Source organism: Podarcis raffonei, chromosome 2, assembly GCF_027172205.1.
Source record: "Podarcis raffonei isolate rPodRaf1 chromosome 2, rPodRaf1.pri, whole genome shotgun sequence".
In the NCBI taxonomy this organism is placed as follows: Eukaryota; Metazoa; Chordata; class Lepidosauria; order Squamata; family Lacertidae; genus Podarcis; species Podarcis raffonei.
The window spans coordinates 121,290,492-121,318,435 of record NC_070603.1 but is presented as its reverse complement, the minus strand read 5'-3'; the positions used below and the strand labels follow the sequence as shown (position 1 = coordinate 121,318,435).

General features: G+C 46.7%; 1 protein-coding gene across 1 annotated transcript; it reads left to right on the top strand.

Annotated features, from left to right (window-relative positions):
* The first annotated feature begins 2 nt into the window (after positions 1 to 2).
* Positions 3 to 27,415, top strand: LOC128409442 (H-2 class I histocompatibility antigen, Q9 alpha chain-like). Its single transcript, XM_053379951.1, has 8 exons — positions 3 to 161; positions 8,219 to 8,494; positions 15,832 to 16,107; positions 23,492 to 23,779; positions 25,070 to 25,153; positions 25,873 to 25,911; positions 26,577 to 26,609; positions 27,141 to 27,415. Exons 1-8 carry the CDS (start codon positions 86 to 88, stop codon positions 27,161 to 27,163), a joined length of 1,095 nt encoding a protein of 364 aa, XP_053235926.1. The 5' UTR covers positions 3 to 85; the 3' UTR covers positions 27,164 to 27,415.
* The last annotated feature ends 529 nt before the right edge of the window (positions 27,416 to 27,944 follow it).

Below are 27,944 nucleotides of genomic sequence, written 5' to 3'. Positions count from 1 at the left end.
GGGACAGAGAGCGGGTCTCAGAGTCGGAGGGAGAAGGACGTCGCTGGAGTAAGAAGAGGAAAAAGGAGCTTCGTTTGGGGGGGAGATGGGGGTCCTCCTCCGCTGGCCCCCCCTGATCCTGGGGGCGGCCTCCCCCCTGTTGCTACTCCTGGACTGCGCAGGTGAGGACTCTGCTCTGGGGCGGGGGGAGAAAATAATCCCTTCCCAGACATATGTTTCCCAGGCTTGGCTTGTTTTGTATGCCGCCCGGGGCAGGGGCCGCTTCACTCCTGGGCTCGAGGCTCAAGCAAAGAACAAAACAAAGCTTGAAGGTGTTGGCAGGATTAATGGCGGGGAAAGTGACTCGCCTGTCCCGCCCCCCGCAGCCTCGTCTTGACTCTGGTTTGTGTGAAGAGTGAGTGAGTGAAGACAGACAGATACAGAGTCTTCCCTCTTCTATTTTTACCTTCCCTCTTCTAATCCAACCCTCAGCCGCTCTGAAAACTCCGCTAAAAACCCTGGAGGCCAGCCTGGAGGTGGGAGGTGGACGCGTGTAGAGCTGACTTTATTGCGCCGGGGGGAAACGTCTGAATAAGGGGTCCCCACCCGCAATTCCCAATCTTGTGTTGGTCAGGAGTTCCCTTTCATCATCAGGTTCTTCTGCTTTACAGTTGTAACTCTTCCAGTCTCCCCCACCAAGAAAACCCCTTTCCTGTTGCCTCTCAAAAATGTAGGTTTTGTCAATTATTCAGGGGGCTTCTCTCTGCCGTTTCTGTACAGTCCCTTGTGCGCTACAGGCACAAACAACTCCTGAGAAACAAAAGGGGGCCCCCACCCTACAGCCCGGTCATTACGCCCTCCTTTTATATTCTCCCACCCCCCAAAAAAATAATTCAAAAAAGTTGGAGTCTCTGCCTGGAGCTCCTAGATGTGAATTGCCCTTGCTCAGAATATTCCTGCTCCCTCAGCCCACCAGTCCACTGGCTCTGAATACTATTCAAGGATTTATCACTATTAAATTCTTAATTCCACATTCCTGATTGCTGCCTTTGGTGTTTTTCTCCTTTTGGGGTTGCCACTCATGTTCTCTGTTTAACTAAAAAGTATATCCTGCTCGATTGTGGAAAAAATCCTTATAAATTTACAGGAAATAGTAAAATAATAAAAGCAGTTTAAAGCATTAAAAAATAATTAAAATTAGCACTGAGAGGTCAAAACACATCAGCATTTGCCTGTCTGGATAGGATTGCCCAAAGAAAAATGTTTTAAGCAGACACTTTTGTGAGACAAGCGTATTCTTCATGGGAGGAAGATCTGGAGATAGCAGCAGGGCATTTTTGTGAGTGGGAAGGGGGAACAGGGTGTTGAGATAATGTGGGAATTCTCCTTGACCCCTGCTGTTTATGAGATGAGGGAGATAACATTTGTTTCGCACTCGGATCCTCTTTATGGAAGAATATGATTATCTAGTTTGGGTTGCTTGGTTATTTTCTTATGTTTGTGAGTCCTCTCCCCCCCCCCCCCCATATTGTTTGCTTTTATAGTAAATAGTTTTGTTCTTCTCTAATGGAAAATGGTAACTGGAATTTCTGGAATTTCTGTAACTGTAAAATGGTATGAAAGCTTTAAGAACTGAAGAGTAAGACCTGTTATTTCTCTCTTGAACCCTCTCCATATGGGGGGGCTGCCCCCCCCACTGTGTCTGCTACAGGGCTGGGCAAAGGGTGGTGGAGACCACTGCTTCCTTTAGATTCCCCCTCACTTTGGGGTCTCACGTGTGACTCATTTTGTGGCTCTTTGTCTCCCGACCACTGAGCAGAACTGCCTGTGTTGTTTAGCCAGATGCCACAACCAGAGGCAGCCTTGCTCTGAGCTCTTGTGGTTTGAACTGGGGGGAGCCCCTGCCCTGGGAGGGGAGGGTCTTAGAAGTGGGTCCCATTTGATCTTGACTGAAAGAAAACCGCAGAGTCGACACACCATCAAGGCAGGGGCAGAGCTACCTGCCCTGGCACCTGGGGTAGTGGGGGGGGGGCTAGTCGGGGGGCAGGCGCTGAGGCCCTTCTTCGTGTGCTGTGCCGCCTCCTTGAGAGGTCTGGAGGGTAGCAATGCAAGATCTGGGCCTTCTCTACAGTGGCTGCCCATCTGTGGGGTAATAATAATAATAATAATAAATTTTATTTATATCCCGCCCTCCCCAGCCGAAGCCGGGCTCAGGGCGGCTAACAACAATAAAACAATACAAAAGTACAACACAAACAACACTCTAAAATCATTCATTATAAAACTTCCCAGGGAAGTTCACCTGGCGCCTTCATTATACAGCTTTAGGCACCAGGCAAAAATGTTCCTTTTTAACCAGGCCTTTGGTTGATTTGATTGACACCCTTTAAAAATGTGGGGGTTTCCAAATTTAGTTTTAGATTTACTAAATTCTAAATCAAGAAATCAGACTAGATCAAGAAATAAATGAAATATCCTTAGGGGAGAAAATATATAAAATAAGCGCATTTGCAGATGATTTAGTGTTAATGGTGGAAAACCCAAAGGAAAGCATAGAAAAGGCTATAGAAAAAATGGAAAACTTTGGAAAGGTTTCAGGTTTTGCTTTGAATAAGGAAAAAATGAAACTAATGGTAAAAGACATGGGAGACCAAGAGAAAAAGGAACTGGTAGAAAAATTTGGATTACAAATTGTAAAAAAAGTGAAATTGTTAGGAATTCAAATAACAATAAAAATATAAATTTGTTTGAAGATAATTATAAAAAAATTGGGAAGAAATAAAAAGAGAAATGGAAATTTGGACAAGATTGAATTTAACACTCTGGGGTAGAATTTTGGCTATTAAAATGAATATCTTACCAAAATTCCTGTTCCTTTTCCAAATGATCCCCATAATAGGTAATGATGAATGTTTTAAAAAATGGAAAATGGACCTAACAAAATTTAAATGGCAAGGCAAAAAGTCATGGATCAAATATAAATTATTAACAGACATAAAAGAGTGGGGTGGCTTTGGACTCCCAGACCTGAGAATATACTATGATGCAGCATGTTTTAGTTGGATCAGAGACTGGATTACTTTAGATAATAATGACATTTTAGACTTGGGATGGAACAACAGATACGGCTGGCATGCCTATCTAATTTACAACAAAGTGGCGGTGCATAAAGAATTTCTAAGTCATGTACAGTGGTGCCTCGCAAGACGAAATTAATCCGTTCCGCGAGTCTCTTCGTCTTGCAGTTTTTTCGTCTTGCGAAGCACGGCTATTAGCGGCTTAGCGGCTATTAACGGCTTAGCGGCTTTAAGAAAAAGGAAACAAACTCGCAAGAACTCGCATGACGTTTCGTCTTGCGAAGCAAGCCCATAGGGAAATTCGTCTTGCGGAACGACTCAAAAAACGGAAAACTCTTTCGTCTTGCGCGTTTTTCGTCTTGCGAGGTACCACTGTAATTAGAAATTTGTTATATAAGGTCTGGGTGAGACATAGAAGGTTGGTAGAACCGAAAACCCCATGGTGGGTTTCACCGTTAGAAGTAATAGCAGTCAAAAAGAAAAACACGACAGGAAGATTGGCGGCATACCAGCAGCTCCTAAAGTAGGAACGGGGCCAATTAAAAGTAAAACCATACGAAGAGGTGCCCCAATAATGCACCACGTTTACAATATCATCAAATTTCCCAAATATTTAATCAGGACAAAGCAATAGGATTTGAAAAAGTAGAATCAAAATTACAATAAGTATTATTACAAAACTCGAAAAAGAGTATATCCAAAATGTATAATTTATTATTAGAATGGGAGTTCTAATGAAGAAGTAAAAGAAGATACAGTGGTGCCTCGCAAGACGAAATTAATCCGTTGCGCGAGTGTCTTCGTCTAGCGGTTTTTTCGTCTTGCGAAGCAACCCTATTAGCGGCTTATCGCTATTAGCGGTTTAGCGGCTATTAAAGGCTTATCGGCTTATCGGCTTAGCTGCTAAAAGGCGCTTAGCGGCTTAGAAAAAGGGGGGGAAGTGGAAAAAAATCTCAAGACTCGCAAGACATTTTCGTCTTGCGAAGCAAGCCCATAGGGAAATTCGTCCTGCGAAGCAACTAAAAAACGGAAAACCCTTTCGTCTAGCGGATTTTCTGTCTTGCGAGGCATTTGTCTTGCGGGGCACCACTGTATGACGAAATGGGCATGTGATATAGGTTACGCAATTCGGCTGGACCAATGGGAGAAATTATGGAAATGTGATATTAAATTTACAGCATGTTACACAATCAGATAAAATTTGATGAAAATGGTGTACCAATGGTACTTAACTCCAGTAAAATTGGCTAAAATTTACAAATTAAAATCAAATACCTGTTGGAGATGCAAGAAAGAAATAGGAACAATGTTTCACATGTGGTGGGAATGCCGACCTATTAAACAATTTTGGAATGAAATATATGAAGATATCAAAAAGATGTTTAAAATATCTTTTAGTAAAAAACCGGAGGCATTCCTTTTAGGTATAATCACAAATGATATTCCTGACGACCAAAGGAAAGTATTCCTCTATGTGACAACAGCTGCCAGGATGCTCATAGCAAAAAATTGGAAAGGGAGAGAAATTCCATCAATGAAAGAATGGCAAATTAAATTTTGTGAATATATAAATCTGGCAAGACTCACAGCATTCATAAGGGAACAATCGGACCAAAAATTATTAAAAGAATGGAGATGTGCTAAAGAGTATATGAAGAAACATTGTTCTGGAGTAAGCATATCGGTATGTAATGAATGATGCTTTGCAGGGTTAAAGAAAGAGAAAAATGGTGTAAAAAGTATAAAGATAGAAGTAATTTACATTGGACACAACAATTTAGAAAGAGTAAAATTGTTGAGGTCTTAGAACAAAGGAAGGAATTCAATATGTGTATATGTATGTAATGACTGGATTAGAATGATGATATGGTTTTATTTGAAGATGTGTGGTTTTTTCTGTTCTTTTTTCTTTTGTGTTCTTTTTTCTTGTTTGTACTGTTTTATTTTGGATTCAATGTTTGTAATTTTTGTTGTAATTTTGCATTAAAAAAGGATTAAATTTTTTTTAATAAAAATGTGGGGTTATTTTTTTTGGGGGGGTTATTGGGTTGTTTTTCTTTTGATTGAATATTTTGTGGTTTTAGATTTTGATTTCGTTCAGAGACCACCCTGAGATCTCTGGGTATAGGGTGAGATATAAATTCTATTAATAATAATACGTCCCATTTTGCTTCCCGAAACAAAACAGAAATTGCTCTTCCTTCTTTAGCCCTGTGCCCACTACCTTCTGCCATGAAAATGCCCCATCTCTCACTGAACTCAACTTGGCTTCTCTCCGTCTAGGGGTGTGTGTGTGTGTTGCTGTGGGGTTGCCTCCTAAGCAGGCCAACTCTGGATATGATGCTGAAGCCTCTGCTCAGCTCCCTGCCTCCCCTCCATCCTACCCCCCAAGTCTTTGTTAGTTGTTACTGTGGAGACTCATTAGGCCCCCTGGTGGCCAGAGCTGGTACAGCCTGTGGGAAAGTGAGGCCTTTTGGGGAAAAGGTTCTTCCTTTGCCACGCTCTGTCCCCCTTCCTGTGTTCGATCTTGTGAAGGGGCAAGTGTGGGGAAAGGGGATGTGGGGCCACATGTTAAGACCTGACCCCAAAGTTGCACTTGCCCTCCTGCCCCTGCTATCACTGTGGGTCTTTCTTTCTCAAGTGGGGAACCCGCTCTGTGGGTGACAGCCCAGAGCACAACATTGATAGATTGCAACTTTGAACCATTTAAGCACCAATTATCATACGGGGATCCAGGAAGGATCCTGCGAATCACAGGCCAATTAACTTTACATCTCCCTGGAAAACTGGTGGAAAGTGGAGGAAGCTAGCAACTGGAATGCATTTAACTTGAAGGATTTCAACTGTATGCTGGAATCACACCAATTATATATGCAGAAGGCTACACGAGGAGATAGAAGAACAGACAAGAAAGGGACAAGGGGGGGGGTAGAGAAGAAGAATATTCTATCAGTATTCAGTTCAGTATTCAAATAGAGCAGCAATCCCTGCCTACAACTAAAACCACAGGCAACCAGCCTGGAAACCATGGGTTTCCTTAACCCGGAAAAAAATCACGGTTCCGGAACTCACTCAGTGCTGCTTATAAGACTGACCCTAGTGTGGGGCCCCGTTTTGTAAACCTCCCGTTCTAGCATCCACGACAGCCTCCTGCCTAGCCTTAGGACTAAGTTTGTGACTCCCTACTGGATGCTTGCGCAGTGCAGTCCCAGATTGGGGTCTGAGAAAGGTTTGAAAGGAAACAAATGACCTTGCATTCTCAAGTACATGAGTCATCCCCAACAAGGGTCTTCGTGCAGGAGGGGCGGCTTCATTTGTAGGGACAGGAAAGAGAGAGAGAGCGAAGGACTTGTACGACGCTTCCGGCCATGCTCCGAGAAAAGGCATCGAGGAGAGGAAAAGGAGATTTTCCATGGTCCCTCAGGCCATGCTCCGAGAGAGGGAATAGGGAGAGAGAGAGAGAGAAAGGCTTCCAGGACCCTTCCGGGCACGCTCCGAGAGAAGGTGTCAAGGAGAGAAGAAAGGAGATTTCCACGATCCTTTGGCCACGCACCGAGAAACGGAATCGGGAGAGAGGGAGAGAGAAAAAAAGGATTTCCATGACCCTTCCGGCCACCCTCCGAGAGAAGGCATCAAGGAGAGGAAAAAAGAAAAGTTCAGCTGCCACGGAGACGTTATTCTTCCACCCCCTCCCAATGTACTAATTTCAAACTATACTCACGTCCTCGAATGTCCCTCGTGGATGCCAGGATCCTTTCTTTGGCCGGCTTGACCTTGCCTTTGCTCCCCTGGCTGAGCTTTCTGGTGACGATTAATTATCACCCGCAAAGAAGAGGCAGGGAGAGGAAGAAAAGGATCCCTGGGTTAAGGCTGCCCAGTGGCGCCCGATCCACCTTTATCTTCCTCCTCACCTTCACAGGAGAACCAAGAGTCCCTTCGTGGTCGCCAAACTGTTAACAGAGGAATCCGAGGGCTCCCTTGGACAAGAAACAAAGACACCAACCAGGATAACTTGGAGCAAAACAGCCTGTAGGGTTGGCCTTTATTGGAAGCTGTCATGACAGGACTCCCACCCGCAACAAGATGAAGCAAAATGGAAGCCCGGAATAAAGGAAGACCCCCAACTTTTATTAGTTACTAATCCCCCAAACTACACCCCCAAACTACATCATGACTACATCACAACTACATCATTGATACATCACAAAAAGGAGGGGTTGAGGGAGGAGTTGAGGTAACTCGAGTATCTTGTCACCTGGCAGGTTCCTCCTTTCCCCCTCCCCATGAGTCACTTACAAGAGACAAAGGGGAGTTGGCAGTTTCCTGCCCCCAGAGGGAAGATCCGATCACTGTCCTTTGTTCCAGTCCGTGTTGAATCCGCTCCCATATGCAAGTCCGTTGTGCCCTTGATGGTCTTCTATCTGGGTCCATCAAGGTTGCCATGCCAACTGGGCAGGGCCCCGGAGTACGTGCTGGCACGGTTAAGGGATTATGGCTGTCCTGTATCAAACCACCCCCTTTTGATAGTCCTTCCCTTATGGAGCAGAATAAAAGTGGCCCGGTGCAAATCCGTTGTACGGTTGATTTACTATGAATTTATAACAGAAAGCCTTCAGAAGTTCAAAATTACTTTCACTTATTGGAAGCACCTTGATACATTTTGATTGGATTAGTCACGGTCAATTGAATCCGGAAACATTGTATTAACAGCTGTCAAAGTATAGAGAAGTAGGCTCAGTCGCTTGCAGTACCTGTGTGGCCGCCACTGTTTGGTAACGCTGATTGGCTGAAGCGGCAGCCGATTGAGCTAGAGTTCAGGGAACAGGTCTACCCAGGAAAAAGATAAGGCGAAAAGGGGTTTCATTAAAGTGAGCTGTCAATTCAAGCGCTTCCTTATTTACAGAAGGCTTTTTGGGGATGTCTCTCTAAAGGGGCATCCCAGGGGTCGAAAGTAGGTGAGAGGGGGGTGTATGTGTTGTGCTTGTGCGGAACATTGAGGGGGGGTTCTCCTGCTACAGAAGGCAGGTCTACAAACTCCCCCAAACCCTGCTGAACATTGGATCTCCTAATTTAGGGCTGCTGCCTGCAATACAGCAGGATTAGGCTGCTGCCTTCATCTGCAGGACCCCTATCTCTCTGCCCCCTTTTCTCTTCCTTTCCAGGCTCCACTTCTCACTCCCTGCGCTACTTCTACACAGCCGTGTCTGAGCCTGGCCAGGGGCTGCCCCAGTTCATTACTGTGGGGTACGTGGATGACCAGCAAATGGATCAGTATGATAGTGACACCAAGGAGGCGCTGCCTCACGTCCCCTGGATAAGGAAGGTGGAAAAGGAGGATCCTCAGTACTGGAACATGGAGACTCAGAAATCTCACAGCATTGAGCTGGCGTTCAGGGAGAGTCTTCAGACTCTGCAGAATCGCTACAACCAGAGCGGAGGTGAGTGGAAGGCAGGAGAGGCACGGAGTCATACCTCTCCCCCATAACGTTTCCTCCAAGGGCAAGAATTGCAGGGAGGGGGCTGCTGGGAGGAAAAGAAATGGAGGATGGGGGGTTCCACTAGGGCAGAGGCATCTCCCCTACCCCTAATAAAGGTCTTAATGGGGGCTGGGGTGGGGTGGGGTAGGGGGGACAGAGAATGAGACTTGGAGGGGAGAGGACCCCCCCAGTATGACACTCTCTGGTCCTGCACACCCTACCAAGGAAATGTCTCCATTGCCTGCCCTTCCTTCCATGCTAGGCTTGGCTTAGGCCTTCTGAGGTGGGAATCTGTCTAGTTCATTTTCCTCTGGGAGGGGAAGAGAAGGGTGGGGATCCTGAGGCTGAGACAAGCAAGCCTTGAGTTCTGGTCCTGCTTAAGGAGAAGCTAGCTGCCCAGATAACTTCTTTTAATGTTGTTGTTTTGAAGATTTGGTGGTAGCCCCCTGGGGTGGGCAGGAGGATGCAGAGACCTGCCATCTTTGACAAGGGCAGTTTGGCTTCTGCTGAGAAAGGGGGGTGCATTTAGAAGGGGGGCAAACCCCACTTGCGGCTTCCCTTTTCCTCCCAGGCCATGAGGAAACTTCTTTTTCCAAAGGCCCTTCCATGACTTCTCTTCTTTCAGGGAAAAGGACCTTGATATTGAGAAGCTGGGGGGAGAAAGATGGATGGGAAGAGGAGACCTACTCTCTTGAAAGGGCCCCCAATGTGTGGTTGCCCCCTTCCATGTTGCCCCTTTCCTCTTTCGAGGGGGGGACGGGGGGCAGCTGAGGCGTCTCTCCAAAAGGGGCAAGATCCAGAGGAGCAGAGCTGGGGGGAAAAACGGACAGACTGTGACCAGTGTTATGTACTGAAGTTCTCACCCTGGGTCAGCAGGGGGATACTGTAGATAGTGTTACGAAAAAGGAGCAATGCTGCAGCGAGCTCCAGGTGGCTGGAAAGCCAAACAGGATGTTGATAAATGGGACTGTACCGTGGGAACAAAGGGACAGTCTATTCAGTGTACTGAGCACCGGATGTTAGCTCAGAGTGTCACATGATCTGTACTGGAAGTACATGGGAGGAGTTTTTTTCTCTCTCTGCTGTTGGTGATGAGAGAGTGCAGTCACGTTTTCTCTGTACTGCTGGAAGGACAGAAATAAAGGCATGTAAATACCTTTCTGTCTGTCTCTCTCCCCTCCCTGGGAATGGTAGGGGAGGAGTGGTGTGTTCTTCTCACGTTGAGAAGGATCGCCGATTGAGATCTCGCCTGATCTTGCTGGGAGTCGCAGACAGGGAGGTCAACAAGGATTCAAGCCGAGCACCTGGAGGGTGGCCAATTTCTCTGACCTTTGGCTTGAAACCGACAGATAGTTATGCAAATGAAGGATCGAAAGTGACGTTCAGTGATTGGATAGTTTTTATGCAAATGAAGGATTGAAAGTGACGTTCAGTGATTGGATAGTTTTAGAAAGTTGCTACAGTTATATTGTACTGGAGCGCTATATAAGCAAGCTGACTGAGCCCTTCAGTCAGTTCTGTTCTGGTCTCTGAATAAACAAGAGCTGTTTGAAGAATCGCTGTGTCGTCTGATATGTTCACCCACAACTTAACACTGGCAACGAGGATGGGATGGATGGACATCAGAGCACAGCCAGATGCAGCCACCCTGTGAACTGAGCTGAATCACTGAGCGAAATCACTGAACAGAACCAATTCAGAGCTGACTATTCTGGCTAGAGCACTGTGTTCCATCCATCACCCTTCATGCCGGCATCAGAATCATGGCTTCACTTGTGCCTCTACCACCGTTTGCACTAGCCTCTGAACCATGGACTCCTACCTTGCTCGGTTCGACTGCTACCTCCAAGCCAACAATCTGACAGAAGTATCAAAGGAGCGGAAGCGGGGCCTATTCCTCAGCCTCTGTGGGCCTGAGGTGTTTGAGACGGCCCAAGCATTGGTTGCGCTTGAAACAGTCCAGGCAACACCATGGGACACGATTCAAGACAAGCTCCGCAACCACTATGCGCCAAAGCCCTCCAAGATTGCGGCCCGCCATGCATTCTACCACCGGAATCAGTTGGAGGGGGAGTCAATTAACAACTACACCGCCGCCCTCCGACAGGCTGCAATGCACTGCGAGTTCCGAGACTTAGACGATGCCCTGATGGATCGAATCGTCTGTGGGGTCCGGGACATCCGTCTGCAATGGCGTCTCCTTGCCAAGCCAGACCTCACGCTGCAGAAAGCCATTGAGGAGGCCGTGGCCTCGGAAACTGCTTAACGCTCCGCCCAGGAGATCCGCAAGGCCAGCAGCCCGTGTCTTGCTAGGAAGCCAGTTCCAGTGCATCACGAAGAGGCCAGCAGTGATGAGGCATCCTCCAGTGAAGACGATGACGTGCACCAGACAAAGCGGGAGTGCAGGAAGTTCCAAAAGAAGTCCAAGGGCCAATCGGAATGTGCCGGCTGTGGAGGCAACCATTCCCATGCCAAGTGTCGATTCAGAGATGCCATCTGTAGGAAGTGTTCCAAAAGGGGCCACATCGCTAAGGTCTGCCGATCGGCTCCGTTTGACACCCCCCCTCACTGACTTGCAAGTCCAAGTCTTCAGTCTGCCAAGGAAAGCTGTTTCGCTCTCACCAACTGCCGCTGCCCGTCTGGAACCACGATTAGCCAAACCGACTCACCTACATGACACAAGCTGAACGTCACGGTGCTCATTGAAGGACCTCCATGTGACATGGAGATCGACACCGGGTCTGCCTTGTCCATCGTGTCTTGGAGCACCATCAAAAGACTGGTACCCAGAGTGTCCAAAAGGCAACTCGACTCTCACCACATACACCTGAGAGACTACCAGGGAAACGACATTCCCGTGGTAGGCGTTGGCCAGTTCTGGATCGCCTTCAAGGATTTTTTGGGCCTTCTCCGACTGGTGGTGGTCGAAGGTCAGCGGCCAAGCCTCCTAGGGCTAGACTGGTTTGATGCCCTCGGCCTGGAAGTCACCGGCATCAACTGCATCTCTAACGCAGAGACTGAGGGTCTGGTCAAAGACTTTGCCGAGGTTTTTGACAGCACTTTGGGGGCAATATACAGGTACGCCCACCTCCTTTAGCCTTGATCCATAAGTCGCCCCCATCAAGCTAAAGCCACGCCGGGCTCCCTTTGCTCTCAAGGCTAAGGTGGACGAACAACTGGACAAACTGATCGCCCAAGGAGTTTTGGAGCTAGTTGTCCACGCCAAGTGGGAAACCCCCATCGTCATGCCTGTCAAGCCAGACAGGTCGGTGAGAATCTGCGCTGACTACAAGCACACGATCAACAAGGCACTTCAGCAGCACACTTACCTGGTTCCTGCTGTCCAACACCTGCTGCATTCCCTGGGTGTGCGTAAGCTGGACCTTGCCCAAGCCTATCAACAACTGTCCGTCGATGATGCCACTGCTAAAGCCCAGACGATCATCACCCACCCAGGGGCATTCTGTTGCCGCCGTTTGCAGTTCGGGGTGAGTGTGGCTCCTGGCATCTTCCAAAGCCTTATGGAGCGTCTACTGCAAGGGCTTCCGGGCATGATGCCATATTTTGATGACTTCTTGGTGTCCGCAGACTCACACCAGCAGCTGTTCGAGCGCCTCTGTGCCGTGCTGACCAGGTTCCAGGAGGCCGGGCTCAAGGTAAAGAGGGAGAAGTGCCAGATCGCCGTTCCACAGGTGGAGTTCCTGGGCTATCTTATCGATGCCTCCGGCCTTCACCCGACCACATCCAAGATCCGCGCTATCCAGCAGGCCCCCATCCCAAAGAACAAGACGGAGTTGCAGGCGTTCCTGGGACTGCTGAACTTTTATAACATGTTCCTGCCCCACAAAGCCACGGTGGCTGAGCCTCTTCACCAACTCCTCAGCACAAAGACACCTTGGTCCTAGGGTCATTGGGAGACGGCAGCCTTCAATGTGGTCAAGGCTCTCCTTTCATCAGACAGTGTTCTGTTACAGTACAGTGAAGCCAGGGCGCTGGTCCTTGCCTGCGCCGCCTCACCTTTTGGCATCGGCGCTGTCCTGAGTCACCGTTTTCCAGACGGACGAGAAGCACCGCTCGACTACTTTTCCAGGACGCTATCTCTGAACGGAATTACAGCCAGCTCGACAAGGAGGCACTGGCACTTGTGGCTGGAGTGAAGAGGTTCCATGAATACCTCTACGGCAGGGCTTTCGACCTCATCACCGACCACAAGCCACTCCTGGGCCTCCTCGCCGGTGATTGTCCAACTCCATCAGTCCTCTCGCCACGCATGCTGTGATGGACTGTTTTCCTGGCTGCCTACCACTACCGGCTCGTCGCATCGCCCGGGGAAATTGATGGGCCATGCCGACACGCTCAGCCGTTGTCCTCTTCCAGCGTTTGTGGAAGACCCGGTTCCTGCTTCATCGCTCCTCCTGATTGAGGATCTTCCGGCAGCGCCTGTATCGGCTGCCACTGTGGCCTCCGCATCTGCCCAGGATCGCACCATCAGCCATGTGCTCAACTGGGTGTGGAGGGGGTGGCCACAAGGGCCTTTTGCATCGGAGTTCTAGCCGTTTGCAACCAGACAACATGAACTCTCAGCTCATCGCGGCTGCCTGCTGTGGGGAGACTGAGTCATGATTCCCCAAAGACTCCGTCAACGTGTCCTAGAGGCTCTGCACGTTGGCCACCCGGGAATCGTCAAAATGAAGGCGTTGGCTTGGTGTTACGTCTGGTGGCCTAACATGGACGATGCCATCACTGCCTGGGTTTACGCCTGTCAAGCATGCCAAGAATCAAGGCCTGCGCCACCAGCAGCTAAGGGACACACCTGGGAGATACCCAAGACACCCTGGTCGAGGGTGCACATTGATCTGGCCGGCCCCTTTCACGGCCGGACCTTTATGGTAGTGGTGGACGCCTATTCCAAATGGCTGGAGGTGGCCCTGAAGCCCTCCACCACTACCGAGACTATCATCCGGGGGCTGCGAGGCCTCTTTGCGACACATGTGTGTCCTGATGTGCTTGTCTCCGACAACAGACCGCAGTTCATGTCAGGTACTTTTGAGCGGTACCTTTTGGGACTGGGCATCCTCTGTTACGAAAAAGGAGCAATGCAGCTGCGAGCTCCAGATGGCTGGAAAGCCAAACAGGAAGCTGATGTATTGGGACTGTACCGTGGGAACAAGGGACAGTCTATTCTGTGCACTGAGCACCAGATGTTAGCTCAGAGTGTCACATGACCCTGTACTGGAAGTACATGGGTGGAGTTATTCTCTCTCTGCTGTTGGTGATGAGAGAGTACAGACACAATTTCTCTGTACTGCTGGAAAGACAGGAATAAAGGCATGTAAATACATTTCTGTCTGTCTCTTTCCCCTCCCTGGGAATGGGAGGGGTGAAGTGGTGTGTTCTTCTTCACGTTGAGAAGGATCGCCGATTCAGACCTCCCCTGGTCTTGCCGGGAGTCGCTGACAGGGAGGTCAACAAGGATTCAAGCCGGGCACCTGGAGGGTGGCCAATTCCTCTGACTTCACTGGCTTGAATCAACATCCTCCATGCCCTAACGGCACCATTTCATCCATCCAGCAACGGGCAAGCAGAGAGAATGGTGCGCTTGGCAAAAGAGGCACTGGCGCGCCTGGACTGGGGAGACTGGCACGAGCGGGTCGCCAAATACTTGTTCGTACAACACATCACCCCTCATGCGGCCACAGGGCGGAGTCCTGCCGAACTGCTTATGGGCCGCCGCCTCAGGTCCCCGCTCGATCGGCTGCACCCAGACTTTGCCGTGGCCGAACCCGCAGGCTGTGCCAACGTGCCATGGTCATTTGTTCCAGGAAACCAGGTCTTTGCCCGGAACTTTGTGGGGGACATTCCTTGGGTGCCAGCCACAGTAGTGGGAGTCACTGGACCTCGCTCGTACCAGGTGGCACCCGAAGACGAACGCTTGTGGCGCCGGCACATAGACCAGCTTAGGCACAGGGTTGGGGACTTGGACACTACCGTGGTGCCCCCAACTGCGCTCATGGCTCCGTAACAGACACTTATAGATGGTGAGGCTCCACCTACACCTCTCTCGCAAACTGCCGGCGTGGAGCCGAACCAAGCCACTTTAGAGCGTGTGCCAGACTTACCACAGACTCAGACCACTGCCGTGCCTGACATTCCGCCAACTCCACTTGTGGAGGTTCCACCCACAGCAGTGAATCCAGGGGACTTGGGTTCAACGCCACCTAGGGTTGCACCACAGCCTCAGCAAGAACTGGGTGGCTCCCCGGACTTGGCTACCAGTCCCCAGCGGTCTGGCAGAGTTTCCAAGTGCCCAATTTATTTAAAGGACTATGTTTTTGGACATGTAACACTGCTGGTCTAAGTATGTGAAATGTAACAGATATGCTTTTGTGTCTAATTGAACCATTACATGTAGTGCTGTATATAAGGAAACCATTACGATTGTAACTAACGCCTTATCTCGGTGGGGAGGGGTGTTATGTACTGAAATTCTCACCCTGGGTCCGCAGGGGGATACTGTAGATAGTTATGCAAATGAAGGATCGAAAGTGACGTTCAGTGATTAAAACAAAAAAATTTTTTTCCTTCCAGTAGCACCTTAAAGACCAACTAAGTTAGTTCTTGGTATGAGCTTTCGTGTGCATGCACACTTCTTCAGATATGTAGTGTATCTGAAGAAGTGTGCATGCACACGAAAGCTCATACCAAGAACTAACTTAGTTGGTCTTTAAGGTGCTACTGGAAGGAAAAAAAATTTTTTGTTTTGACTATGGCAGACCAACACGGCTACCTTTCTGTAACTGGTTCAGTGATTAGATAGGTTTTTATGCAAATGAAGGATCGAAAGTGACGTTTAGTGATTGGATAGTTTTAGAAAGTTGCTACAGTAACGTACTGGAGCTCTATATAAGCAGGCTGACTGAGCCCTTCAGTCAGTTCTGCTCTGGCCTCTGAATAAACAAGAGCTGTTTGAAGAATCGCTGTGTCGTCTGATATGTTCACTCATAACTTAACAACCTCAGACCCTGCAAGGGCGGGGGGAGACTGTGAGGCGATGAGAGAGAGGAGGGCAATTAAAGGGGGGCTTTATAGGCTCAGGATTGTAGTGTTTACCTCAGTGAACATGTTATGTGGATGAGCCTTCAGAAAGATACAATGCTGGTTGATTTTTCTCCCCTCTCACTGCTGCCTCTTCCCTGAGTCTGAGGCAAATAAATCCTTTTTCCTGGGCTCTTTTGCTGATGGGGGGAGGGGCTGCTTTGACCCCCCTTGACCACCTGGGCCTCTTTTAGTCATTCCAGGGATCCACACCCTTCAGTACATGTACGGCTGTGAGCTGAGGTCAGACGGGTGCAAAGGAGGGTATAGGCAGTTTGGCTACAATGGGAGAGACTTCATCGCCTTCGACAAGGAGACCCTCACCTGGACGGCAGCCGAGATGGAGGCCCAAGCGACCAAGAGGAAGTGGGATTCTGACTTGGCCTGGAACCAGTACAGTAAGCACTACCTGGAGGAGGAATGCATTGAGTGGCTGCAGAGATACCTGGACTACGGGAAGGAGACTCTGCTGAGGACAGGTGAGGGGGGGCAGAAGGGAGGGGAGGGGGGCTTAGTGGGGTAGTTTTCCTACAAATTCCCCTCCCCCCCTAACAGTTTTCCTTTCTGGACCAAAGAGCAAACACTTTTCTTGGTGGGGGAGGCAGAAATAAGTTTGGGACTCTGGGAGGAGAAAGGGGGTCACTTCAGAGTATGATTGGGGAGGGAGATGCTTAACACACACCCCCCAGAATAAGGGATGGGAAAGGACAAATGGTGGGAGGTGGCACAGAAACAGCAGGGAAGGAGCCAGAAAAGCAAAGTGCATTTTAAATTCAGTAAAAACATAAAATTGAAATGGACAGATTTTATTTTTTTAAAAAAAGATATTTATTAAGTTTCCAATTTTATACAAACAAAAAGAAAAAAGAAAGAAAAACACATACAGTTCTCTTAAATTTCAGATTTAACCGTTTCATCCTGAGTATTCCATTTCAACAGCAAATTATACATTTTTGACAAAGTCTTAGTTTTGGGTTCTAACAGTTCTGTTTCCAGTTTAGATTTTTCCACCTGGAAGCCAACTTTCTTATCCAAATTGTAAGCCTCCATTATCTGATAATAATGAAGCCAGTCTCGCACTTTATCTTTTAATTTCTCAAAACTCTGCAATTTCAGTCTGTCCCCTTCTTGCTCCAAAATTTCCCAATATTTTGGCCATTTGGCCTCCATATTAAGTTTTTTCTGAGCCTTAGCCTCCATTGGTGACAACCACCTTGGGGTTTTATTTTCCAATAAATCCTTATATCCAATCCAAACATTAAACAATGCTTTCCTGACAATATGGTTTTTAAATGCTTTATGTGCTTTAACCTTGTCGTACCACAAATATGCATGACACCCAAAAACGTTGTTAAAACCTTCTAAATCCAAAATGTCTGTATTCTCAAGAAGCAGCCAGTCTTTCAACCAGCAGAATGCTGCTGATTCATAGTAGAGTTTGAAGTCTGGCAGGGCAAATCCACCCCTTTCCTTTACATCAGTTAATATCTTAAATTTTATTCTAGGCTTCTTGCCCTGCCAGACAAATTTAGAAATGTCTTTCTGCCACTTCTTGAAACAGTCCATTTTGTCCAAAATTTGCAATGTTTGAAACAAAAACAACATTCTAGGCAATACATTCATCTTTATAGCTGCAATTCGACCCAACAAGGAAAGCTTCAAATTTGACCAAATTTCTAAATCTTTTTTCACTTCAGCCCAACATTTTTCATAATTATCTTTAAACAAATTCCCATTTTTAGCTGTCATATTAATCCCCAGGTATTTCACTTTCTTAACCACAGTCAGTCCTGTTTCATTCTGAAACTTCTCTCTTTCATATTTTTTTAAAAATATTTATTGGAATTTTCAAAAAATAAAGAAAAAACAAAAAAACACACACTTAAAAACACATAAAATTTACATTTCTTACTGTCAATGACCAGTTTCCTTGACTTCCCCGCACCTCCCCTTCTTATATTCCCGTTCCAATTTTTAGCTCAGCAAGTTCTTGTCCCCAAACTTTACCTTATTTTCTCTAATTCATTTTAGTTAACCAATTTTAACTTATAAACCTCAATCTTTATACATCAATACTTATTCTTAAAAATCTTTTTCTAAGGTCGGCCCCAATTCCCTTCCCCGAATTCCCCATTTTTATGTTAGTGGCAAAACAAAATTAAATGAAACAGAATATAATTGTACACCCTTTGGATTCCCAAAGCCCCACCACCCCCTTTCCCGGTTTCGAACCCCAACAAAAGTCTATCAGTCCATCTGCAGTCAGCCTGGCGACCTCACGTCCGAGGCTCTTAATTCTCTCTCAATTCCTCTCTGCTGGTTTTTTTGATAGTCCTTTATATTGAACTCCAAATCTCGAAGAAGCTCTGTCCCAGTAAGGTCCATGTTTCTTCCAGCCAGGCCTCCATATTTAAAAGTGGAGCCAAAATCTTGTTTCTTACTTCTCTTAAGTCCAAATGTCCCAAAAGCTCCAATTTCCACTATAGCCAGGTTTGTATTCCATAGATCTTCAGATCTCCACACAGGAAGATCTCTCCATTCTCCATTCTTCAATTCAAACCAGATTTTCATCATCCTGATCTTATTTTCCTTTATATCCATCTTAACCGGCCTCTGGCTCTCCTCAATCATCTGTGACATTATAGCTCCTCCTTCTTTTTCCTTCAAATCATCATGTTCCTCTTTCATCACATTCTCAGATTTCTCAAATTCCTTTTCTTGTTCAGCTGCAAAAATTTTTAATTCAACTGCAAAACTTTCCTGTTCAGCTGCAAAGACTTGAGTCAAGTCCCTCCCAGGCTCAGTAACTTTATTTACTGTTCCGTTCAGTATTGTAACATTTGTAGCCAAAACATCACTCTGTTCCTGCAACTTTCCCAAGAGAAAAAAAGTCCTCTCCAGTTCAGCCAGTGTTTTTCCACTTACAGCCATTTTTGTAATGTCCTAAACCCCCTCTAGAGGGATTCTGGTTTCTTAGTATCTTCCAGTTCCAACCCAAAAGTCAAGTTAACCTTTTCTTCTTTATTTTTAACAATTTGTTACCAGATTGTAACAAATATAACCAGCAAAGACAACAGAAACAAAGTTCTCCTTTTTCCCCAACTTTGACAGCTAGTTTGACAGCTGTCAAAGTCTTTATGTCTCTTCCGCAGGCTCTCTCACTGATCGCTCCTGGGTCTTGGGGGAGGGGTGAATTCCGCTCTCAATGTTAGCTCTTATCCTCCAGCACAATCACTTATATTGCCAAAATGTGAAGTTAATGGCTTTTATCCACAAAAAAGAAAGGTATTCTCTCAACCTTAGTTGTAAAATCCTTGCTTTAAAATGTTTACAAGGCGGGTAGGCGGACTTCCTCTTTACACCTTACCCAGTCGTGCCTAATTCCCCCCCAAAAATTTCCCTTTTAAGTCCAATTTCCGTATTACTCACGGGTTGTTACTTTTAGTCCAAATGTTCAGAGAAAGAAGTCAGCGCTCTCCGTCCATGGCATGCGGCTTCACTCAGTAGGGGAAGCAGTCGACTCACAGCACCGCTCTCCGTCCCCCGTTCCGGAGCCTTTAAAAAGGCTCCTTCGCAGGTCGGGGGGGCGCAAATGGTGCCCGCCGAGTCACCAGGTCCACAGGCTTCAGCGCCTGTGGTTTCTGAGGGTCCCCGTGTCGCAGGACCCGACCCCTACTAAGCCGATTCCCTCCGGAGCTCGGAGGGAATCCGCCATTAGGCGATGGCGCTAACCCGGAAGTCCTGAAACTTCTCTCTTTCAGTCGGTGTTAAGTTTTTCTCAAGAACCTTAGATTTTAACTTGTTCAATTTGAACCCTGCAACCTGACCAAATTCTTGAATTAATTCTAAAACTCTTTTAGTACTAGATTCTGGCTCCTGTAGTGTCAAAACTAGGTCATCTGCAAATGCTCTCAATTTATACTGTTTAGCTCCAACCTGTATACCTTTAACCATCCGGTCCCTTCTGATCATATTCAGCAAAACCTCCAGGACCGATATAAAGAGCAAAGGGGAAATTGGGCATCCCTGTCGTGTCCCTTTTTCTATCTTAAATTGTTCCGTGACCACATTATTTACAATTAATTTAGCCTTTTGTTCAGAATATATTGCACCTATACCATTCTCAAAGCCATGGCCTACCCCCATACCCTGTAGGTTCTTTTTCATAAAACTCCAAGAAATATTGTCAAAGGCTTTCTCCGCATCCACAAATATCAGAACTGCTTTAGTGTTTATATTCACTTCTAGCTTTTCCAAAATGTCAATTATATTCCTCAGGTTATCAGATAGATGTCTTTCCGGTAGAAAGCCCGCTTGGTCCTTGTGAATCTCTTCAATCAATACTTTTTTCAGTCTCTTAGCCAAAATATCAGCAAAAATTTTGTAATCCACATTTAGTAGGGATATGGGACGGTAGTTCCTAAGTTGAGTCTTTTCAGTCTCTGTTTTTGGTATTAGTGTAATATAGGCCTCTTTCCACGATTCTGGTGCCCTTTTCCCTTCCAAAATTTCATTGCAGACTTCCTTCAAAGGTTGTAATAGCCACTCTTTCAAAGATCTGTAGTAGCTGGAAGTCAACCCATCCGGTCCTGGAGACTTGCCTAATTGCATATTTTGAATGGCACCTTCTATCTCCTGGTCAGAAATTTTGCAATTCAACATTAGTTTACTTTCTTGTGAAATTTTTTGTAATCCATTTATCTTCAAAAATTGGTCAATGTCCATTTCGTTCTGTGGCCCTTGTGCATATAATTGTTTAAAGTACTTCTGGAAGCAATTTCTAATGTCAATTGGATTATGTATGTCTTTTCCTTCTACTTCTAAGTTTGTAATGGTGTTTAATTTTTGTCTTTTTTTCAATTGCCAATCCAATAGTTTCCCACATTCGTTCGCAGATTCAAATGTCTTTTGTCTCATTTGTTTAATTTTCCATTCTATTTCCTGATTCATCAATTCCATATATTGTACTTGAAATAACTTTATTTCTTTCAAGATCTCCTGTGACTTTGGCTTTACTTTCAGTTTTTTCTCTCCTTTTATTTTTTCCAAAATTTTATCCTTTTTCTCATTTCGGCTTCTCTTTTTTATTGCATTCTGTTGAATCAGGAACCCTCTCATCACAGCTTTACTTGCATCCCAAATTACTCTTTTTTCAACATTAGTAGTCATATTTATTTCGAAATAGTCTCTCTAAGTTTTTTGGGCCTTTTTATATACTTCTTCATCTCTAAATAAAGTGTCATTCATCCTCCATCTAAAGGAACCGGGTGTTATTTCCTTCATCTCCATCTTTACGGCGTTGTGGTCTGAGCAAGTTTTAGGGCAGATTTCCACTTTTTTTATCTTTGGTGCCATTCCTCTAGTAATCCAGATTTGGTCAATTCTAGTCCATGTCATCTTAGCTTCAGAAAAGAAAGTTTCCTCTCTCTCCAGGGGGTTCTTAGTTCTCCAAATGTCGATCAAGTCCATATTGTCAGTCAATTCAAAGAAAGTTTTTGGTAATCTACCATCTTTGGTGACTACCTGTTTTTGTGCCTTGTCCATATTTGTAGATACAACTCCATTCATGTCCCCCATCAAGATTATATTATAGTCCATATAGTCCAGAAGAACCTCATGCAACTTCTTAAAAAATTCAGATTTCCCCTCGTTCGGTGCATACACCCCTACAATCAAAAATTTCTCTCCTTGAAATTGAATTTCAATAGCCAAATATCTTCCTTGTTCAAATTTAAAAATTTGTTTCGGTGAGAGTTTCTCCTTTGCATATATCACCACTCCTCTCTTTTTGACCTTGTCAGATGAAATAAATTCTTGTCCCAATCTCTTATTGATAAGTATTTTCCTGTGTAACCTCATTACATGTGTTTCCTGTACACTAGCAGGGCCCCATGTCTTAGTGTATCAAAGTGCCCCAACGGACATTTTCAGAAATCTAACAGTTATTAATAAAACCACTGAATTTATTTAAAAATCAATTGTAATCCTGATCACTGAGTGGGATAATTTACCTTAGGTATTTTTAAATCTTAACTGACGAAAAACAGCATTGGAACACTTTTACATTTCACATAATTTTTTAGTTGGCCACGCTAAAAACACACCTACTCTCGTCAAACGCCAATGGCGAACTGGCGGGCAGCGCGGTCGCAACTGTCATACTCACACATGTATAGACACGTTTTAGTGCCTCAATATTGAAATATTGTTGGTGTATCAATGTGCCCCTTGCATCAATGTGCCGCGTCTCCCCCTACATACCTGTGGGGAAAGTCTTTAAAACTAAATTAATTAACCTTTTTTAAAATAGAAAATGTGTGGGGAGCCCCCCACTAAGTCTGTAGGTTAGCCACTTGTGGCCTAGAAGCAGAAAACCTGCACATAGTGAGAGAGTATGGGAATTCCCTCTTCTACCTTCTTATCTTTTTTATTTGTGAGGTATACAACTTTTTTCAATGGGGAACATTCAGAAGTGTCCTCTTCCTCAACCTCGTGCCTTGAAATGGTACAGTCCACTCTTCTGCCTTCAGGAATCTGGCACAGGGGCCAATCAAATGATCAAGTGTTTTGACTGGCTTTCTTCCTGTCTCTATTAGCTTTGCTGATATGAACATTAATTAAAAATGTAATAATTCTAGCACCCTTCCTTTTTGAGGAATGACACATACGTATTAGCCGTGCTTAGAGACATCTGAGCAAATTCATCTATGGGGTGTGGTGATAATTCACCCCAAAGACACTGAACATATTTCTTGAGGTTGAGGATTTCACCTCAAAAGCCACAATAAAGTGTTTTCAAGGGTGACAATGTGCAAAGGAGGCTGGGAATCAACCTCTTTGGGACGGAGGTTCTGCTGAGGACAGGTGGGTGGGGTAGGGAGGTTCTTGTTTGGGGTTTCTGTGGGGAAAGGGCTTGACCTTCCTTCCTTCCTGCTCCCCCCAGCAGAGTCACATCCCCTCCTAGACCCAAGTTAACCAGTCCAGGCACTGCAAAGCGGGTGGGATCCTGGAACAGCCCCTTCAGACAACAGCTACCCAGTTTTTGAACAAGGGTTACATTCTGTGAATCATGCCTAAAGCCAAAATTGTGTATAGTCAAAACACATTGGATTCAAGGGCGATTGGGTTGCCAAAGTCCTTCTCCAGATGCCTGCCTCCTGTTTTTGTTTTTTATAATATTTTTGGCAAGTGCATAAAGCTGTATGTGCACATGTTAAATGTGTGTAAGTTGCTGGCTTACTGGGCCTCCTGGTCTGCCCTTTCCACTCCAGGGGAGGCTGCCGTGGAGAAGGGAGATGGGCCCTTTCCAACCTCAAGGGACCCTTTCAGGGCAGGCGGGAGAACTAGAAAGGAGCTCTGTCTTTCCCAGGGCTGTTGGCTTTGTTCACTAACTACTGGGCTGAAAAGTCCCGGAGAACGGAGAGCAGCGAGTTCAGCATTTCTTCCCCCTCAAGAGAGGAACCAGGATCAGTCTGAGCTGCCCTCAGTTTGCCCCCTCAGCCTAGAGGCAGCTCCCTGGGACAATCTTGGAACCACAAGTCGTCATGTTTGAGTAGTGTTGGAGCTTTGCAAGATGACAATTTAATTTGTACCCAGCCCTCCCTCCCAAAGGAGTCTGCTTTGGCAAACAAAGGATAAAACATCTAAAAACAGTTCCACCATAGACACTGACTGGGGAAGATGCCAAGGGAGGTTGAGGAAATCCCATTTATTCACAGTTCTTTTTAATTTCTGGAGATGTGAGGAGATTCTGACTAGGTTGCCCCTTGGGTCCCTGCTCCTCTGCTCTTAAAAAATGCAGGATTCATTGAGGCTCCCGTTGTGGGTGTCTATCTGTAAACCTTAATGTGGCCCTTTTTGCAGAGGCTCCGGTGGTGAAGGTAACCAGGAAGGCAGACTATGACGGCCTGGAGACCCTCGTTTGCCAAGTCCACGGCTTCTACCCCAAGGAGATTGAGGCCAACTGGGTGAAGGACGGGGAGGTCTGGCAGGAGGGCACCCTCCAAGGATTGGTCGCCCCCAACTCGGACGGGACCTACTATCTCTTGCTCAGTGTCCAGATCGACCCCGAGGAGAGGGAGCGCTTCTGGTGCCGCGTGGAGCATGACAGCCTGGAGAAGCCTCTGGACGTGGCCTGGGAGAAGGAGCCTGGTGAGAGACAGACAGGCAGACAGGCAGACAGGAGGGGAAGGGGTGGGCTCTGGGAGGGGGATTTCCACCCAACTCTTCCCTTCAGCAGCAGCACAGCTCAGATGGGGAACCCCAGTTGGATCCTGTCTACGTCTCTGGAGGGAAGCAGCTGAATCGGAATCTGTAGATTTCAGCGGAGATGCAGCCTTTTCTGGCAAGTGTCTCATAGGCCTTGAACTCAAATTGGATGTCGTAGGTAAAAACTGGCTGTCACCTTTTTGCCTTTAAGCCCAAGCAGTTGTGATGTCAAAGAATGTGGGCACATATTTTACTTCTTCAAAATCAAACTTACAATCACTACGACTGAAAAAGGGGCAATGAACTTAAAAGAGGGAGTCCCAGACTGACTGTACTTCACAGTGAAAAAGATTCTCACTCACTCTTCCTCTCAAGCGCGCCCAGCTACAAAAACTGATATTCATCTCCACTCAGCCCAAACACCCGCACACCGCTGGGAAGAGCAAGAAGGGTTTTTTAATAACAAAGCTCATCCCACAGAAACACCGGCAGGAAAGCTGCACCTGCAGGAAGCCAAGCAGAATGTCTAACAGCCAAACTCTCTCTTCCCCTGCAGGAGCGCATGCATGCACACACTTCCCCACCAACACACCCGCCTCTCCTTCTCACAGGCAGGCTAGTGAGGATTATGGAAGCGGCCCTTGAGCGGACCAGGGCTCACTCACTAGCGCTACGGACTTCAGAGATTCCACCCAACCAAAAAAACCTGGACATTTTGCCTCATTTAAAAAATTTGTCCGGACAGACATTTTAAGTCTGAAAAAGAGGACGTTTCCAGGAAAAACTGGACATATGGCAACCCTACACAAGATGCTTTTTTCTAAGGGTTTGTGTCTTCCCTGAAGGCCTGTAATGCTAGGCTCTGGGGGGTCTCAGAGGGGAGGGAATCCCTTCCTCTCAGGGTCAGGACAGAGAAGGCTGAAGCGCCTGAGCAGGAGGAGACCTGCTTTTAAGTCTGGAGTCTGTGATGAAACAGGTGTGCCTGTCAACTGTCTTCCTTAAATGAATTGGTTATTTTGAAGACCTCTAATGCTGGACTCTGGTGGAAAAATAAACTCCCTTGTATCGGGGCCACTACAGAGAAGACCTTGGTTTGTCAGGAGAGAGAAAGAGGGCCTGCTTTGCACATGTAAAATCCTCCCGGGCTCATAGCTCAGCACCTCCACTCAAATCTCCTGCTTGAGGCCTTGGGGAGCTGCTGCCGCCAGTCTGAATAAAAATGTCTCCTTTCAGTCAACCTGGGGCTCATTCTGGGAGCCATTTTGGGTGTCATGGCTGCCATCCTGCTGGTCTCTGGGATCATCATCTTCATCCGCAGTAAGTAAACCCTGGATGCGTTTGCTGCCTCTCCTGTGTCCTTCTGTCTTGGCCTCCGACTGGGAATGTGCTGGTGGAGCTTCCTGGCAACTGCCCCTTGTATCCCTACAGAGACCCCTCCCCATAAAACACCCTGTGAACATGAATCAAAAGTCCTGTTGGTCATTGCTTTGCGCTCACTCTGTGCTCAGCTCAGGAAATTCACTTCCCACCCGATGTTATAATCAGTCCCAAGTCTTCATTCCTGTACACACTTAGCAGGGAGCCTTCCTTACAAATCTTTAGGCGCCAGGCAAAAACATTTCTCTCTGACCAGGCCTAGAGCTTTTTAAATGTGAGTTACTGGTTTGTTTTTGTTTTATTATGTATTTTGTGCTCTCATTTTGTATTTTTATTTGGAGAATCACCAAATAATAACCCGAAAATGAATGAAGGTACTGGATAATGTTTTCTTCCAACCTCTTGGCTTGGAATTTGTCCACAGCCTGGTTTCCCATGTTGATTTTTAAATTTAATTTCCTCAATTTTTTCTACTTGTTTGTAAAATGAGTTCCTTGAAAAGCTCCCCTTCTGGGCTCCCCTTCCTTGGAGGTGTTTGGAAGAGACAAGAGGAGCATCTACTGGGAAGGTTTCAGCATCTGAGAACCAAATGGTTGAAATGGGATGGGTGGCCTCTGGAGGTCCCTTCCAGCTCTGACCTTCTGCTTTTGTCTTCACAGGGAAACAGATTGAGAAATTAGCCTACAAAGCAGCCTCAAGTGAGTGACTCCTCCCCTCTCTCTGTCTGACATATTTCCCCCCAATATGGAGCAGGAACAGGTTACAAACAGATGAAATTAAACCTGGTGGTGGCCTAGTCCTTAAGCCCAAGACCCTGATGGAAAGCTTCAGCCTGTCTGCTCAGCCTGTCTGGGGACAGCAGGGGGTCCCTCAGGGCCAGGAAAAGGCTGCAGAGAGACTGTTGGCTGAGGGAGGGGCTCCAGGAAGGAGCAGGAGGAAGAGCCGAGGGTGGGGGGAAAGAGGGGTCTCTGGTGGTTTAATCTACTATAACCGGAAGCTAAAGATTTGGTTGGATGGCTCAAGTCTGTGGATGTCAGGAACCCTCCCCTCCAGATTTGGCACTACTGCTCTCCCCCCCCCAGCTTTTGCCTTCCTGCCCAGATCGCACCCACCCCCGCTCTAGTCCCCTGCTGCCTCCATGCCAGACTGTGCCCATCTCTCTTCGCCCTCCAGCACCTGCTTCTCCCCCCACTGCTGTCCTTGAGCCCCCTTGCCTCTGGGCTGCCTGTCCCTGAACTCTTCTTAGGCCCCTCCCCAGATTGAGACTGATTTGGGATGGGGTTGGAAGGAGGGAGGAGAAGGGCTGGGGGGATGGGATCTCCCTCTCCGGGATCCTGACTCCTGTGTTTCCTCCCTTTTGCAGCAAGTGACCAGGGGTCCGACAGCTCCACCAGGGGTAAGTGGGGGGTGCAGGTGGGGGCAAAGGAGGTCTCTTTCAGAAGACTCTGTGGGGAACATCGTCAAATGGGGAAAAGCTGTCCCCCCCCCCTTGGGCTTTCCAAGAGTGACATAATCTGGAGTGTCCATTGAGCTGAAAATCGCTCTTGTGGCTCATTCTGTCTCTTCATCTGAGCTCCTCTACCTGACAAATGGGTTCTACGCTGGATCTGAATGAGAGATCTTGGAAGGGGTTCTGGAAGGGATTTTTCCTTCCAGTAGGACTGCTTTGTGTCCTTCCGGTATTCCCCCAAAGTGTGCAGCTTGGCTCACTTGCTTGAGCTGCCCTCTGCAGGCATTTGCTCTGCAGGCCCATTTTGGTGGTGCTCCTGGCATATCTCATGTCTGATTTGACATGATGGGGGATGGTGGCTTTCCTTGGGAGGCTGGACTAGATGGCCTTTGGGTTTCCACTAGCTCTGTAATGCTGATGTCCCCACACCATGATGTTGGCTTAACTTTGAAACACTCCTGTTCTTTATTTCTGCAGTTTCATACCAGCCTGGTGTGTGAGATGAGACCAGAAGGAGCCTGCCCAAGTTTGGCTGCGAATTGCAGAGGCTCAGAGCTCCTGCTGTCCTTTAATGCTGTTTCTGATGTTCCTTAATCCTGGCTCTCACCCATTCATTCTGACTCCAGGTGTAACTTGAATTTGAGGGTAATCATGCTTTTCTGATGGATTATGGCCAATTTTGCTTTGCAGAAATGTGCTTGTATTAATGAGAAATCTTCCAGATATATGCAACTAAAAGCTTTTAAAATTAATGAGGAGACTAATGTCTCACAACAAATGAAACTGATCTGTACATAACACAACGTGAAATAAGAGACATTGCGGATATTTTTGTAAACTAAGAAATCTTTAATAGAAATACATTTTAAGAATTATAATATAAAAAAGGGATGAGGAGATTGACAACCACTTGCAGTGATTTTGATGGTATCTCTTGGTTCTTTGTTGCTGTGGTTCCTTCCACAAGCCCTTCCCCAATCTTATGTCACTCACTTTCCATCCAAATGGAAGGAAAGGCAACATATTTACGTGTATTATGCGTGAAATAGGCTAAATTGTTACAGCTGACCTGCTTCTTGGGCTACCCAGCCTTTGGCTACACAGATGTAATGTCATGGAATGTATAAAGGCAGTCTAACTGCTCTGGCTGCTCTGCTCTGGCAGAGAAACGCATGAAAACTTGGAAGCATTCCATTATCTAAGACGCATGTCGAAAAAGAAACATAAAAGAATTAAATGATACAGACTTCCAACAGATTTATAGCCCTCAAAAAACCGAGC

What these genes read in the sequence shown, in the direction of transcription:
- LOC128409442 (XM_053379951.1), top strand. Translation starts at nt 86, where the DNA reads ATGGGGGTCCTCCTCCGCTGGCCCCCCCTGATCCTGGGGGCGGCCTCC. An exon ending in GGCCTGGGAGAAGGAGCCTG is followed by an intron (nt 23,780 to 25,069) that starts GTGAGAGACAGA and finishes GTCTCCTTTCAG; the next exon opens with TCAACCTGGGGCTCATTCTG. An exon ending in GTCCGACAGCTCCACCAGGG is followed by an intron (nt 26,610 to 27,140) that starts GTAAGTGGGGGG and finishes TTATTTCTGCAG; the next exon opens with TTTCATACCAGCCTGGTGTG.